The 16,407-nt window shown below is 50.3% G+C and overlaps 2 protein-coding genes across 11 annotated transcripts in view; both read left to right on the plus strand.

The window, feature by feature from the left end:
- SLC35F4 (solute carrier family 35 member F4) overlaps positions 1-1,488 on the plus strand; it is a 107,072-nt gene extending 105,584 nt beyond the window's left edge. For all 10 annotated transcript variants that reach the window (XM_035328376.1, XM_035328380.1, XM_035328382.1 and 7 more), the window contains 2 exons: positions 86-175; positions 1,037-1,488. In XM_035328376.1, coding sequence (XP_035184267.1) covers positions 86-175; positions 1,037-1,278 — 332 coding nt within the window. In that variant the 3' untranslated portion in view covers positions 1,279-1,488. The remainder of the gene's footprint in view (positions 1-85; positions 176-1,036) is intronic.
- A 4,179-nt stretch (positions 1,489-5,667) lies between these two features.
- On the plus strand, positions 5,668-12,818 carry CCDC198 (coiled-coil domain containing 198). Its single transcript, XM_035329013.1, has 6 exons — positions 5,668-5,974; positions 7,375-7,451; positions 9,361-9,432; positions 9,769-9,867; positions 10,480-10,642; positions 11,675-12,818. The coding sequence occupies exons 1-6, from the start codon at positions 5,764-5,766 to the stop codon at positions 11,899-11,901; spliced, it is 849 nt and encodes a 282-aa protein (XP_035184904.1). The 5' UTR covers positions 5,668-5,763; the 3' UTR covers positions 11,902-12,818.
- The last annotated feature ends 3,589 nt before the right edge of the window (positions 12,819-16,407 follow it).

Here is a 16,407-nt window from a genome sequence, read left to right on the forward strand (position 1 = left end):
TTTTCTGCATAACAATGTATTATTTTATCTGTGTTTTGTTGTTGTTGTTGTTGTTGTTGTTTGTTTGTTTGTTTGTTTTTCCCAGCGTTCAACATTTTGGTTAATGTTGGCGTCGTGCTTACGTACCCCATCCTGATCTCTATCGGCACGGTGCTCAGCGTCCCTGGCAATGCAGGTAAAGTAACGCGCTCCTTGGTTGAAAGATAAACGTGGTGACACACAGCAGAGGCGCTTTATTGTCTAAATGCTCAAAATTGCCTGCCACATATTTCCCAAACGATCCTGTCTCATTCACCTTCCACAGATGTTCCCGGTGATGGTGGGTGTTTCAGTTAGTAAAAGCTTTTTTTTAAAATCTTTATTCATTGCTGTGGAAGTGATGGGGTATGTGCATCCTGTGCACAGGATGGTTGCCACCATGCCTGCTGAGACGTGGCAGGGGTCAGGGTGCTGCTGCCGTGGCTCAGTGCTGTGCTGGTGACCTGCCATGCAGCACCAGGGCAGGGAGCCTTTGTGGGATTTTTGGCCAAAGCTCATACTTCTTGAAGAGCTGCTGTCTCTGCTCTTCTGAACTCCTCCTCCACCTCCCTGGCCTCGCTACTCGAGGTGTCTGAGCATGTTTTCAACTAGACAGCTATTTATAGGGGTGTGCAGGTCAGAGATGTGAAATGTGATTGCTGGTACCTGGATGAGGCTGCTGAAGGGCTCAGATGTGCTGTTACTGCAGCTCGTGGAGCTGGGAGGCTGGGCCTGGAGACATCATCTCCAGCTCTCTGACCTCCCCACCGCTGACCTCTGCAGCACAAGGAAGTGTTATGCTGATTCAGCCTACTACAGTAAAGAGTTACCCTAAAACACCTTCCCTCTCAGAGCAGAAATTGAAGTTGTGAGGCTAAACTGGCTTTTTGAGGCTTCCTTTTTTGAGGCCATGCTCTGCACCCTAGGAGCTGGTCACATGCAGGTTTTTGCCAGGCTGCTCTGACGCTGTGGTTCATCCTGCTGCAATTTTGAAGGCATTGTTGTTTCTCCTTCACAGCTGTAGATCTCCTGAAGCACAAAATGATCTTCAGCGTGGTGAGGCTGGGAGCCACCATCATCATTTGCATTGGGTTTCTGCTGATGCTGCTCCCCGAGGAGTGGGATGAAATCACCCTGAGGTTCATCAACAGCTTAAAGGAGAAGAAGAGCGAGGATCACGCCGACGACATCACAGACTCCAGCGTACACACAAGAAGCAGAAGTAGAGCGAACGGGACAGTGTCTATACCACTAGCTTAGGGCTGGTGGACTTGAACTGCACGCGGATGTATATTCTGTGAATATAGCTTAAATTTCCTCACTACTTGTATGCTTAACAATGACATTTACTCTGAACTGGGGATGAACTGTAAGATAAGAGAAATACATCTATAATAAATGTTTACATTTATACACTTATCCAGGAAAGGGTGTAAATAACCACAATAAAACGTTTTCTAATAAAAACCATTTAAGCTCTCATCTTAGTGATCTGGTAGGTTTAAGATACGGATCAAGTCTACATCACTGGTCTTCTGGTGGCAAAAGTAGAGCTGTTCGCAAGGATACAAATTTTGGACGTTTCCAGCTAAATCTCAAAATCAGACGTGAACTTAGCTTCAAAATATACCAACCTTTCAGTAAGGCAGTGGGTTCAGAAAGCAGCTCCAAACCTCTCACAGAAGTCTCGAGAAGCCATTTGTGAGGGAAGCTGATGTTCACATTGTTATGAGGGATCTTTATCAGAATAATTATCCCGTGTCACACAAAGAATTAATATTTCATTAGGTTACACTGTTGTGAAATATGTGATGAAAGCTACTCCACACATAATAACAGACATGCTGCGGTGCTGTTTGCCCTCTGGTGCTGCACGCTTGTCTCCTCTCCGTTACGTGCTCTGCCTGCAGGCAGTGGAAATCAAAGGCTCGCTCCTGATTCCCAAATCAATGTGACAGCCAGGACTTGGGCAGGGACAGTGACACAGCCAGGCGCTGCCGGGACACCTTCCCTCCCAGTCTGTTGGAAGCAAGAAATCCCTTACCAAATGCAGCAGAAGAACTGACCCCGCTCAGGGCTCCTGTGGCTGTGAGTGCCCACCTGTTGCCAGCCTGGGAAGCTCCCAGTGCCACCCCATGGCTTCACCCCCAAAAAGGGACCCAGCTCCTGCACCAGCCCAGCAGCTGCCAGAGCCACGCCGAGCTGCATCTCCTTCCAGCAACCTCCTAGATTTGGGGTGCCTTTGGTAAAGCCAAAATAGCTGTATTTATTTATTTATTCATTCATTTTTTCCTTGCAGAAAAGCTGCATTCCCAGCTGAACAACAAGATTCTCACTTAGAGATTGAGCACCCCAAATCACCGGCATCCCTGCATTCCTGGGAAATGTTCCAATTTTTTAGAGCTTTTCCTTTGGGTCAGACAAATATTTTTCTTAACCTCTGCAGTGCAAAACCTTTCAAAAGCCAAAACAAACAAACCAGCCAAGCCAGCTCCTTCCCTAACTCACTGGGTGATTTAGGATGGCTGTTTTCTGGTGCAGCATTCCTAGGATCAATCATGCAAGATGACTTATATTTGAGAGCGCCTGATATGCAGATAGAAACATTTTTATTTATTTAATTAATTAATTAATTTTAGGAAGAGTAGAAACAACTGGAAAGAAGTGCAGATTGCTGAGCTCTACCGGCCTGCCCAGTGCTAGTGCTTTTGATTTCCAGTTAGGAGGGTTATTTGACAGTATTTCTGCCAGGGAAAAAAAAAAAAAAAAAAAAGATTAAGGAGGGGTTCGTGATGAATACTATTGGTTATATAATATCAACAACCGTGTTTGTTATTAAATAAGAGCAAGAGCACAGCCAGCATGATGTACAAGGGTGCTGATCACAAGCTCACCTCTCAGTGGATGCACGTGGGCTTGTGAGTCGTGGGGCCCCACATGAACCCCACAATCTGGGGGGACCCTGGCAGCATTGTGAGTCCAGGAGCAGCCACAACAGGGCTGGGACCAGAGGGTGGTGCAGAAATCACCTCGTCCCCATGGGTGTTAGGGCTTAATGCTGCTGCAGGTGCAGCCATTCGTGGCGATAATTGCAAATGCAGCCTTTAATTTGACTCTCTTCTACCTGATGTTTTTTTTTAATGTTTGTTCTTGTAAACTATTTGCTGCAACCAGCAGAGCTAACAAAATACACATTTATATTGAAAACTAACAAAACACCATAGCTCAGGCTCTTTTATCACATGGCTACAGAACGAGGGCTGGAAGCACCACCCGAGCAAGCATCTTCCTTACACTAAACCCAGAGATGTAAGGTCTGGGTACCCATAGTCTTTTAAATGTCTCTTCTGGCATTTGAAGAGATGGGCTCAGAGCTTCATCTGCTGCTTTTAAAGAAGTCAGTCGTTAAAAATATCTTGAAAAAGTGACCCATGCTGAACAGGCTGGGACGATGTGGCTGAGAGCAAATAGCACATGGCTGCTTGAGCACCACCCCGAGTTGATTTTGGAGCTGATATATTCGTTTACACTAACAGAGAGCTTTAGAGATGTGTTTTTTACTGAAATTTTAGTTCCTGCCAAGCTGAACACATGGGGAAAACAAACATTTCCTTTTAGTATGCATTGATGAGGACCTTTTGGCAAGCACTCATGGCAGCATCTTCAGGCACAGGACTGGATCCTTCAAGGAACCTCACTGCGTATTCAGCAGGGAAAATAACGTGAAATCCCAGTGCTTGAGTCAGTTTTCCCCTGCCTGAGACATTTCATGGCAGAACGTGTGACTGTGCCAGCCCAACAAGACCGGGCTCGACGTGAGGCCTAGCACACGCAGCAGCCCTGGTGTGCGCTCCCAGGCCGTCCCTGGGGACCAGCGATGGCCCCCGCAGCCCGACAGGCAAAAGCTGCAGCCGTGGGGCTGGCAGGCATGGGGTGCAGGCCCCCAGCCCTCCAACGGGGCCAGCCGTGCTGCCTGGGCATTGCCCAGGGCCAAGGGTGGAAGTGAGGCAGCACAAGGCTTTCGCCGCTCCTCTTACGAAGCGAGGAGGGTAATTGTTTTCCCTAGAGTGCAGCTCTGCCTTTCAACAAGAGAAATCTCATTAAAAACAAGAAATAAGACAATAAATTGAGGCTATTTTGCTGTTATTTTGGCATTCTTCACCAGTGTGGATCCCAGCCAGTGAAACGATGCTGGCTTATTGTCCTCTCGTTGTTGCTTGATTTGTTCGCACTGCCCCTAAACACACTGCAAAAAACATAAATGACAACAGGCCTATTCTCATCATTCCTCTCCGTCATGCTTTACTTGCCAGGGATTTCCATGAAGTGCAGGTAGGATTTTGGCAAGAAAAGCACAAAGCACACTTACCGCGCTGTGCACACTCACACCAACATCTGCTCCTCTGGGACCTTTTGCCCGGCGTTTTCCTTTCAGACCTTAAGCTTCCCCCAAACACCCCAGTCATGGTGACAAGGCGTGATGCTCTGAAGAGTGGCTGCCTTCCCTGGGGTTTGGGGCGAGGTGCAAATTTTGGAAACAAACACATGGGATTTGTGGCTGTGGCATAAACTTAAAACACCTTTTCAAGGAGAAAACACCCTTTCAAAGCAGATGGGGGAGAAGCAGCCCATGGTTGTGGCTGTGTATGGGACAGGTGCCCTGTGCCAAATCCCCCCTTGATTCTCCTTTGCTGCTCAGTGGTTGAGCTTTTCCCTTCATCTTCCTTAAAATGAGAGCATCAGAACACTTGCAGGCCAATGACTTCTTTCTGAACATAATAAATTTGCTGGAAAACCCACTTCACGCAAGGCCAACATTTTTAAGTCCTAGCTGAATTTGGTGGAGGGTTTCAGGCAATAAATGACATGAGAGGAAGGTTCAAAGAGGTCCCAGGGCTCCTGGGAGGAGCCGCTTGTGGTCCCTCACAGCTGAGCACCTCCCAGCTTAAAGCAGTGCCTTGCAGCATGCAAGGCTCATGTTGAAGTGCAGCCCTACAGTCCTGACAGCCAGGGGTGTGGGGGCTTTATGGATGTGCTGTGAAGTGCTGGTCCTGATGGATGCAGCCTCAAGGTGCGGAGCAGTGCTTTCAGGCCAACACAGTGAGGTTTTCCAGCTGATCCTTAGGCACTGAGGCACCCCTGCCAGGGGATGTTGGTCCCAGCACTCATGAATCTTGTTTCAGGAATAATCTTCCCTGCAGATTTTCCGTCCTTGGACACAAACAGCTTGAAGCAAACCGTGCCCCAGGCAGGTGGGTGACAAAGCTGTTATTTTTCCAGCAGTGCCACCACTGTGTGAGACCTGGAGCAGGGAGAGAGGCTGCTTCTCCCATGCCAGGGCAGGTTCTGGAGGTGCTGTAACCCTTTTAATCCTCTGAGCATTGAATTTCCTTCCAAAGGCTGAAGATTTAGCAAACGAGCTAGTTGTAGAAATACCTTCTCCAGGGCCACCAGCTGCGGTGGTGCTGCTTGCTGAAAGTGATTTGCGGGTGAAAAGCAAAGCTTGGCGTTGCCTTCCCGGCCTGCTCTGGGCTCACCCATCAGCAGTGGCCTCCTCCTGTCCCTGCTGGGACCAAGTCAATGTTTAACCCCCCGGGAAGGACACAAAGGTGCATTCATCCGTGAGAGCCAGCCCCGGCTGAGCAGCCAGCAGGGAGCCCTGCGCTAGAGCACAAGGATCTCTCTGCCTTTGGGGGGGGCGCAGCACGAGGTTTCTTCCTTCCCCCAAAGCCCCCGATCTGCACCATGGGCCTGAGCTCTTCCAAGGCGCACCCCAAGGTGACCAGGGTGGCACCGATGCTCTCCAGTGAGGACTTACCTGCTCGCCCCATCCCGCACCCCAGGGTGCTGGGGGGGCCCATCCTGCCCCCACCGGCCATGGGGGAGTGGGGAACCCCCACGTTTCACGGGCAGCTCCCCCCTCTCCGCCACACCTCCTATGGGAGAACCTCCGCAGGTAAGAGGCAAGGGGGGGTGGTCCTCGGGTTCTCACAGAGCAACCCCATAACGTGCACCTCAGGGCACATCTGTATTACTTTAATTGGAGTTAGATTCTGGGTAAGGTGCTCAGCAGGCAAAATTCAGCCTTAAAATAAATTAGAGCCATGCCTTGCAGTGGGGTAACCCCACAAGGCACCAGTCCTGTAGCAGTGTGTTTCCACAAGAGGTGCTCCAAACCTCCCATACCCAAACCTTTCCCACAGGCAAGGGAAAAAGATCAGTAAATGCCATTTTCTGTTACCTGTTTCATTCTGAGAAGTGTGTTTTCAAACCACAGGAGCGATTTATTAGCTCGGCCTGCTGTCTAACTAAGCACAGCCTCTGAGATAGTAGGTTTTGTTTATTTTACAAGGATTCATTTTGGTTAGTGTTAAATTCCTCATCCTCCAGTGGGGGGCATCAGTTGCTCCTGAAGTGCAAGATTTTTTTTATTTTTTTTTTTTAATTTTTATTTTTATTTTTATTTTTTGAGTCAAAATGGGCAATTTTTGGAAGGTTTCTCATTAACCCAAATGAAATGCCCTTTCCCTGTCTCCCCACATCATTCCCCAGCCTCCACTCCAAATTCCTGAGTTTTATCCTCAGTTCCCCTCCCTGGGGCCCTGCCAGGTGGGAACTCAATCACTGCTTTAAAACAGCACCCCAACTCAACGAGGCTGGTTTGGGGGAGGCAAGGAGGATAGAGAAACTGTAAATGAAATAGCTACTGCCCACGTGTTTATTTGTGCAAGCAAATAAAATGGCAGCAGCGTCCATCCGAGACCAACAGCGCAGAACGGATCCGGGCCCACTGCTCAGCCTCGTTAAAGCAGGGCTTTAATGACTAACAGGGGATCACTGGTGCAGCACGTTCCCCTCCACGTGTGCATTTTGGGCTGGTTTCCAAAAAAGATGAAGCGCTGGATGTCACCCACTTCTTCTGTGGCCAGCAAAAGCACCAGGGATAGTTCTCAGTTCCACATAATAATAATAATAATAATAATAATAATAATAATGTTATTAGTAGTAGTAATCATAATAATGTCTCAGAGACTGAGCAGCAAGAAGGGACCCAAATAGCTGCCTGGACAAGGCTGCAGGAGACACAGAGGGTGGTTGTGGTCACATATAGGGTATTTAAGGGGCTGTAGAGGGAAGAAGAGAGGTATGTGGCAGACAGAGCTGTTAGCAGCCACAAGGTTACATACAGGTGTTATTTCTGTGGCTGACAATAATTTATACCTGGTGTTATTGGAGTACACAGAGAAAGATGGGAAGGGGACATACCAAACAAAAAAACAGGGCAGAAAATTGTTGCTGGGTACAACACTGGCACCAAAATGACTTCACCCGTCTTCTCCTTTTCTGACCTTCAAGGGCCCCTTTCCTTCGACACCATGCCTGCGGATGGAGGCAGCAGCATCATCAAACTGCACCCACCTCGGCGACCACAAGTAAGGGGTTTGAGGGGCTCCCCTGGCGGAGCCGTGTTTTCCCCAGCTTGTCAACCCACTGCAGATCAAGTCCTTGGGTAGCTTCTCACCTCCCTGCCACACCGACAATTCCAGTCACCTCCGAGAGCTTCTCTGCTCTTCCAAAATTCATTGAGTAGTCCATTGCATGTGTAGCACAAAGCTGACCCCCCTGAAGCAGAGGTGCTCTGCTCCAGCCTTCCTTGCTGGAATTAAAATATGCAGCACTGAGCAAGGAACGTGTCCTGAATCGGTGGGAGGATGAGGCAGTAATGAGCCCAGCTATGCCCTGTAAATTGCCATGCGTAATCACAATCTTGCTTTAAAATCTCTTATCCACATGTATTATTTATAGTCATTGACGTTATTTCTGTCCCAGCTGTATTTTATGTGTTGTTAGGGCACTGGCAACACCCACTGCAGGACAAAGCTGCTGCTAATCCCACCCTGTGCTTCAGCCACTGCTGCTACAGACAAGAGGGAATGGCCTCATGTTGTGCTGGGGAGGTTCAGGTTGGAAATGAGGAGACATTTCTCCTCAGCAAGAGCAGTCAGGCGTTGGGACAGGTTGCCCAGGGAGGTGGCGGAGTCACCGTCCCTGGGGGTGTTGAAGGAAAGGTTGGACGTGGTGCTTGGGGACATGGTTAGTGGTGACGGTGGTGGTAGGGAAGTGGTTGGAGCAGGTGACACTCGAGGTCTCTTCCAGCATTATGATTCTGTGATTCTGTGATTCTAAGTGCCAGAAGAAGCCCTTTACCCTGCAGGAAGGCTTCCAAAGGCAGCACAGAGCAGGATGGCATGATGGCAGCAAGGCCCATGTTCCAGCCCGTGACACAACTTTAGCCGACAGCCCAAAACTTCCCTTCCCTGCAGGACTCGGTTTGCCGTCGGCCTCAGCGGTGTCTCAGAGTGATGCAGCTTCTGGTGTCACATGCTGCCATCTAGTGCCATTATTTTTCAGCTTCATTCTCAGTTTTGTGAGCACAAAGCCCAACCACAAGCCGTGAGCACGGGTGGGGAGCGGGACGGGAGGAGAGAGTGCGGTGCAGCGCTGCGGGCGTGTGAAGGTTTGCTCCACATGCAGGTGAACAAGGGAGCAGCAGACAGTGTCCCTTCCACTTCGGCTGGAGACACCAGCTTGGAGGTGACCTGCTGGTACGATCCAAAATAGGGCAGAGCAGAAGCACATATTTGTATAGGAAGCCACGCGGAAGCTTCCCATTGACTCTAGGGAGTTGGTTTGCTCTTACTGAGTGTGTTGGGCTGAGCTGGGACTCCTCTCCAGCACTCCTTTACTGCTGCTGCCTTTTATCTCCTGCCATGATGCCTTCATTTACAGGATGCTTGAAAATGACAGCCCAGGCTCTGGCAGCAGTTCAGGGCAGCCAGCCAAAGGCATGGCACCATTTGGAGGACGCCTGCTCGTCCTCAGGGGGCTAATGACGTCCCACATAAAGTGCAAGGCATTTCCCCTGATGGAAATGGCCTCACGTTGTGCCGGGGGAGGTTTAGGTTGGACATTAGGAAAAAATTCTTCACAGAGTGGTTGGGATCAGGAACAGGCTGCTCAGGGAGGTGGTGGAGTCCCCATCCTGGAGGTATTTAAGAGACGTGGGGACATAGTGCTCAGGGGCAGGGTTAGTGGTGGGCTTGGCAGTGTTAAGCTGCTGGTTGGACTTGGGGTAACTGGGATCTGGCCTCAGATGACCTGCCGGGAGACATTTTATTAAATTATGATACCTGTTCATGCTAAGCATTTGCTAAAGATGCTGATCTCCTTCCTGTATCCCACGCAGCCAGGCCAGAACTGGAACGTAAAGCTAGTTTCGCATCAGGTTTCATGCTGGCATGGAAGGGGGGATGCTGAACACTGTAAATATTGCACTTGCAGAGGCTTGAACCTGCCATTGCTCCTGTAAAGCCCTGGAGCCAGCATGAAGTGGATGCAGCCCCAAAAGCCAAGGTGAGGAACTGGCAGGGCCTCACTGACCACGCGCGGCCTCCTTCAGGTCACGAAGTCGACTCGGACAGCCCACAGCAGAAGCACCACAGGGGGCAGAAGCACACATGCTTGTGGTTTTAATGAGGATTTTCCACCATGCCCCAGAGCTGCGAGATGAACTGCAAGCACTGCGAAAACCTTCTCTGAATTGCTGCACGTTGGCCAGGCAGGAAAACACACGCTGCCTTCATCTGGGGAGCACCCGAGGGACCAGGCGTGGGTTTGGGAGCCCGTAGCTGTTTCTTTTCATTTCAGCACAGGCAGATGTCTTTATTTATGTTTTAAAATCCCTTCTAGGCTCTGGAGAAGAGCGGGCAGAGCCTAAGAGCCCTCCCTGGCAGGCGGCAGCACTTGCACAAGCTGCAGATGCTGGAGCTGACCCGCCGGCGCCGAGAGGTAACTTGGGGAGGGCTCTGGGGAGATACCAAGGCTCTGCAGGATTTTCCCATCCCGGGGTCTCCCCCATGGGCGAGGAGGTCTCAATCCTGTGCCTGGGAAGTGCGGATGAAGCTGGGGAGCAGCCCCAGTGTGGTGGATGCACCCACACCCCACCTCTGGGCTGGGGAATGTCCCACACACGTAGGAGATGCTGGCTCTGAGTGGCAGCCCTGGCTCCTGCTGGTGCCCTGTTCCCTGTCCCCATTCCCACAGCCTTCCCCCCTCCAGGGATGCAGGAATACCCTCCTGCAGGCTCCTTCTCATTCCTTTTTTATCCAGCGGAGTTCTTGAACCCACGAGGTTTTTCCCCCTTAGGAAAAGTTCAGTAATTACTTCTGATTTTTTTCAGTGCTCTGCCCTCGTTTGGCCGTAGCCCATGGAGAAACCACAAACCTCCATCCGGGTCATGTTCTGTCACGTACCCACATTGGCAAATATGATTTTCCTTGCTTAAGCTACCTGGCTGTGTAATTATTTTCAGTGCCAGCCCCCTAATGATATGCCGCGCCGAGCTGTTAAAACGTGTTTGCTCCTCTGCTGCGTGTGCTGATGACTCGTTTGCAAACCCAGGCAGAGCTGAAGCGAAATCTCCACAGGGAGGCAAAAATCAATAAACAAAAAATCAAGGAATTCAGCCCGAAGAAAGTCCTTGACACTCGCCAGAGAGGTGACAGCACCGACAGCCGAGACCTTGTCCCCGCTGAGCACAATCAGCATTTTAATGGAGACCCTGGTAAGCAGAATAGTTTCCCAAGGAGATGTAAAGCTCCCCAGCATCTTAAATACCATCAGAACAGTTTCCCTGTGGAAGCTGTGGGATAGCTGTAGGGGCATAAAACCACTGAGTTCCCACCAGCAGAAGAACCTCATCTTGTCCCACGTGCCCCCCGTGTCCCTGCCTGGTGCCAGCACCATGCCATGGGCTGCAGCACACACGCATGGGATGGGGATGTCACAAAATGTGCTCAGTTCATAGAATATAATAAATATTATGGGAAGAGGCAGGAGCAAGCATGGGACCATTGGATATTGGTGACAAAGTCCTTTCCTGTCACCTTGTCCCCAGGACAGGGTTTTTCTGCACAGCAGCGGCTCCGTCTCTGGCCAGAGGGCTTTGGAGCAGCGTCTCCTCATGCCAGGGGGTGAATGTCCATGCTAGGGGCTGAACCTTCCAGTAAGTCCTCTCCAGACCTGCAGTACCATGTCCCTGCGGTTGTCCAGGTCCCATCCAAGCCACCACAATTCTGTTCCGCAGCTCTCTTCTGCCTGGGGGTAAAAGCTACCAGGCAGGAAGCAAGCGGGTAGCTTGGTTGCAGAAGGGGCTTTGCAGGGCACAGTTCTCATCCTGGAAAAAAACACTGGGGGTTTTCCCTCGTGGAAAGGCCACTGGGCAGGGTGTTCTCGTGGGATGGCGCTGCCACGTGGAGGCACTGGACACAGTGGTCCCCAACTCACACAGCAGGAATCTTCCAGCACCTAGACAGGAACGTGCTCCCTGGGATGCAATGCTGGGATCCAGCCACCCACACCTGTGGGGCAGTGTAAAACCACACTGCCTCGTGCCAGGCTTTCTAATTTTACCAAATGCAATCCCAAATAGATAATGCCTAACCTGCCCAGCCCCGGGCACATGGTCTGGTCTTGCAGGGATTTCTCAGGATCTTCTTTACACACCTCCAGCTGCCCATAGCGACTGCCAGATGAATCCAACAGGCCTGGGCATGGCTCGCAGCAAAATTCCAGTTATTTTTATTTTTTCCACCAGGAAACAGAGGGGATGGAGGACTCGCAAGGCAGCACGACAGCAACAGCAAGGTCGGGCTCTGGCTCTGCAGGGAGCCGCGCACCGGGGACCTGCTCTGGGACACCTCCAGCACCGACTCGGGGGGCTGCGAGAGGGAAGGGAGGAAACTTCATCGCAGACCTGCGCTGGTGAGGACCAGGACGGAGAGGGTTTCTCTTTTTGATGAGTTCTTCGATAAAAATTTCTAGTGGCATGCCTCGGGGCATGCTGAAGGACCAAGCCATGGTGCCAGGGCACGGGCAGGGCATTTGCATTCAGCAGCGGTGCTGTGCACAAGGCGGGTGGACAGGGCCACTGGAAACACGGCGGTGGCTGATGTGATGGGTAGTGACTGGTCTGGGTACGTGGCTGCGTCTGAACAGCTGGGGAAAAAACGGTTTGGACTGAGCAACAATAACGTAGGGGCAGAGGGAGGAGGAGGAGGCTGGCAAAACAAACAAGCAGAAGCTGGAAAATGTTCCAGCTGAAGTTCCAGCTGGGATGAAATATTTCTCTTGCCTTTGAGTTACTCGACCTTTCCACCTAAGTTGTTTTCAACCTTACATCCTTTTCTAAGCCACAAAAAAGCAGTTCAAAATGAAAGGTAGAATGATTGCTTTAGGAAGCCTTTCAAATAAATATTCTGGCATCTCTAAAATTCCTTTTTGATTTTTGTCCTTTTTTTTTTTTTTTTTTTTAGTTTCCTCTCCTCCCCTGCTTCAGGCAGAGAAAAACATATGTATTTTCTTCAGTATTAACCTCCAGCTTTACGGATAATCTTCCAAAAAACACTGGCATTAGTTCACTTGCCCACTGCATCCAGGTCTCAGCACTGTGCAGTGGTGGGAACAGAGGGATCTCCAGCAGCCCCGTGTGCAGCAGGGTGCTGGTCACATCCAGATGCATTCAAAGCAATGGTGCTATGAAGGACGTCCGTTCTATCTGTGATTCTGTGATAAAATGATTCCCTGGGAACGTCTCCCTGGGTTGCTTTCCCCTTGGTCTGCCTAAAACCGACCAGAGGGTAAAACATCCTCAGATGAGCTTGTCGGCTGGCCCGGCCACCAGCGGGGACAGACTGGAAGCCTCCTGCAGACAGGCAGGCAGACAGACAGACACACGTGCCATTCGCTCACTTAGGCACCACCTAATTAACCCAAGACCTGCACTGCCGTTTGATTGCGTTTCCCTGGTGTGCCTTGGCTGACTTTGCCTCAGCTGAGTGATGTTGGATTTCCGAATGCACAAGAAGGGAGTTGGGGCTGCTCTCCCTCCCTGCTCACCAGGATTTCGGGACAGGGCAAGGACCCCACAAACAACAGGTAGCATCACCACCACAGCTGCTTCCATCTCCTTCTGCTGGAAATCTTTATTCTTCAAGGCAGGGCATTCAGAGCAACTCGATCCAGAGTCAGTTCTCATGTGCCCGGGGCAGGGCAGGGTCTGGGGGGCTCAAGAGAAGCGTGTCCTGCCACGGGGCTGTTTTGGATGTGTCAGCTCTGCGTCCCGGCTTACATAGCCAGAAACAGAGCAGAAGACACATTTTCACACGTATTTAGGGGAATCAGACACCTGTGGCTGACTTGGTTTCAACAGTATTCAGCTATTTGTCTCTGTTTAACTTTATTGAAAATCAAAAAGCAGGAGCTGGAAGTCACAGCCAAAGCCCCGGATCAAAGCCGGAGCCTCTAGCACAGCTGCCCAGCACTGAGCTTCTCTGTCCTGGCTTCACCCCTCTCTGTCTTTTTGCCGTCCCTGGATGTGCAGCCCCACAGCACGTCTGCACGCTTCGTGGAGAAAACTGCTCTTTGGAGCAAACCCACACGCTGTGTGCGAGTTCGCGGAAAAGCCAAGAAAACAAACCCCAGCACAGAGAAGGAGAAGTAAGGGAAGTGATTTTAATGAGAAAGGAGAACTGTTAGTGGCTAATGAGTCCTTGTCTGGAGTCTGCGTTTCAAAAATGCCCCTGCGAACTTTCCTCATAAACACGGGCATTGTGTGCGATCTGGAGGTATCGTGAGAGCTTTGGATTCGGTGTTGAGGGTAGGCTGAAAATGTCAATGATTTAATGGGCTGGAACAATTAATCTGGCACTTGTCTGTACACCTGTCCTCTTAATGATTCGACATATCTCCCTTCTGTGTTCCCATCTGTCAACAATTAAGCGATAATTGGTGGAAATGCAATTTATCTCAGATAGAGCTGATTAGTTTTCCAATAATCACGTTGCCAGCGCTTCGGAAGAGTGCTGCCCACGGAGAAGAGCGTGTGGACCAGTCAATCCATATCACAGGCTGTGCAGAGAAGGGGCTCTGAGCATTAATTTATCAATTTACAGTGTGCAGAATTTGCTCTTATGGAGGCAATAAAGCCGGCAAACCTGCTTTCTGCTTCTGGTGCTCAAAATTGTTTGATTTTCAGCTGCTTTCAATTGTGTTAACTCATCATAACCTGTAGAGAGGCAGACGGCAACTCATTCTGTTCTCATGTTTTCTAACATCCTTCCAGCGGCTCGAAATGAAAATGTTTTCTCTATTACTAAAGATGAAACTTAGGCTTTTCTACAAATTACAGAAGATGGGGGGAGGAGGGGAAAGCAACAACAAGAACCCCACGATGCATGTGCTGCGACTCAGCAAGGAGAGCCTTGCAGAGATGTTTTTCTCTGAATAGCTCCCAATTCCAAACGCTTGATATCATCTCGTCATTTGAAGGATGAGTCACTACAGACAGCTATGTAGGGGAGGAAATTTGCCACTCAACAGAGGCGAGCACCCGCAGCGCTGGTGCAAGTCACGCACAAGAGCAGCGAGTTCCTCTGCCCGAGCTTGCTGCTGCGGCCAGGGGAGGCTGGAGCACTCCTGCATCCCAACTGGCAGGCATGGGATGAGTTGTGATGGATAGCGATGACAAAACCTGAGCTGGGCTGGATTTAGGTGGTGCAGAGCGATGGTCAGAGGGGGAAGAGATGTCCCCTGTCCGTCCAGCGGCGGGGTGACTTACCCTCTGGAGAGGACATGCTCTCTCCTACCAGCTAATGAGGTTTTGCTGTGATTTCCTCCCAGCTTTGAGACGAGGCTGGAGCCATCCTGCGGGCTAAACCCGTCCCCGCCTGGAGACAGGGGCTGCCCAGCCCAGGTGCAGCACCTTTGGAGAACTGAAGCTGTCAGGTTTCACCAAAATGCCCAAACACTGAGATTTCACACAGGTAATGATGTGGCCACAGGTATCAGCACAGGGTAGAGTCCTGAAGCAGGGGAGATGTAGGTCAGACAGATCCCTGCCCCAACACTCAAGGGTGTTTATCTTCCTAGTGAAATGGGTACAGGCTGCTTTTGGCATAGGTGGTAATACGGACAGAGAAATACAAGTTTCTCTCGCTCAGAATTAGCCAAACCGAAATGTTAAAGCAAAATGATAGTGCTCAGCCTCATGCAGCCAGCTGAGCTGGGGAAAGTCAGCACCGATGGTTATGTCTGGCCAAATTATCAGCAATGAAGTATGCAACTTGTAACAGGAAATCTTGAAGAACCTCATCTCTGTCTTTAAAAAAAGCTGAAAGTTATCCCAGAGGTCCTGAGGCCCAGAATGCTGTAATATCTCTTTTATTGTTCTCAAGCAGAAATACGGTTTACTTACACTTAGCAAAGAGGTAAACAAAGCAGAATAAGGCTCAGTGCTGTGCTGTAATCGGATCTCATCACGTACCTTGCATTAATGTGATCTTCTCATCCTCCTAGGCCCTGCCCCACCTGGTGCTCAGTGCCTTTGACCTCCTCAGGAATGCTCAGCGCCACGCAGCAGCCTCCCTTCCCCAGCACATGCACACATCCAGCAGCATAAAAACCACCATCAAAGGCACGAGGCTCTTTCCACTAACCTCGCCAAACCCTTCCCTCCCTGACTCACTGGGAGGTGAGGGCCAGGTAACTGGGATCGGTTCAATCTCCTTACCCAAAGCTGCAAGAAAAGAAATGCCCCAAACCACCGACCTGAGCGGCTCTGTTTCAGGCTGTACTTGAAGATTAGTGTCATCATCAGCTTAGAAAACACCAGCTGCATCCAGTTTTGGTTTGTCCAACCAGGTAACCTCAGATTATGCTGCAATAGCACAGCCGTAAAACCTGTTGTTTCCCAATGCTGGAAATACTGACTAAGCCACCGATGGGATGGAGCTGCCCGCAGATACCTCCCGTTCCTGCAGGAGCAGGAAAAAACCTTTATTCCTTGCTTAGCACAAGGGTTGTAGCTTTTTGCCACCTACTGACACGTTGTGGGAATGGCTCATCCTGCGAATCCCTGCAGACAGGCTTGCTTGTAGGCTGCCTGCCTGAGAGTGCACCCAGCATCCTGAGCCACCCGCAAGGATAAAAGCCAGAGCAAACACCCCCCTTGGCACACTTACAGGAGAGCAACATATAATTGATCAGTTGTTCCTTGCTATGTTGGAACCGGACTCGGTGATCCTAGTGGATCCCTTTTAACCGGGGATATTCTGTGTTCCTGTGATAATTCCCTTCATGCCCCATCGCTTGGGCACAGTGACTTCATCCTTCCAGAGGGCAGTAGCATGGGAGAAGGCTGGCATTTCACTTGAAAAACAATGTCTTGGCTTCTTCTCCTTCTGTCTTTTCCCCAGTTTAACATTTTTTCCTCTCCATCTCCTCCTAAAAAGTCTCTGCTGGCTTTGCCTTTGCCCAAGGTTCCTCCTTCCT

This window comes from Oxyura jamaicensis, chromosome 5 (genome assembly GCF_011077185.1).
Source record: "Oxyura jamaicensis isolate SHBP4307 breed ruddy duck chromosome 5, BPBGC_Ojam_1.0, whole genome shotgun sequence".
In the NCBI taxonomy this organism is placed as follows: domain Eukaryota; kingdom Metazoa; phylum Chordata; class Aves; order Anseriformes; family Anatidae; genus Oxyura; species Oxyura jamaicensis.

What these genes read in the sequence shown, in the direction of transcription:
- CCDC198 (XM_035329013.1), top strand. Translation starts at nt 5,764, where the DNA reads ATGGGCCTGAGCTCTTCCAAGGCGCACCCCAAGGTGACCAGGGTGGCA. An exon ending in ACCCACCTCGGCGACCACAA is followed by an intron (nt 7,452 to 9,360) that starts GTAAGGGGTTTG and finishes TTGCACTTGCAG; the next exon opens with AGGCTTGAACCTGCCATTGC. An exon ending in TGACCCGCCGGCGCCGAGAG is followed by an intron (nt 9,868 to 10,479) that starts GTAACTTGGGGA and finishes TTGCAAACCCAG; the next exon opens with GCAGAGCTGAAGCGAAATCT.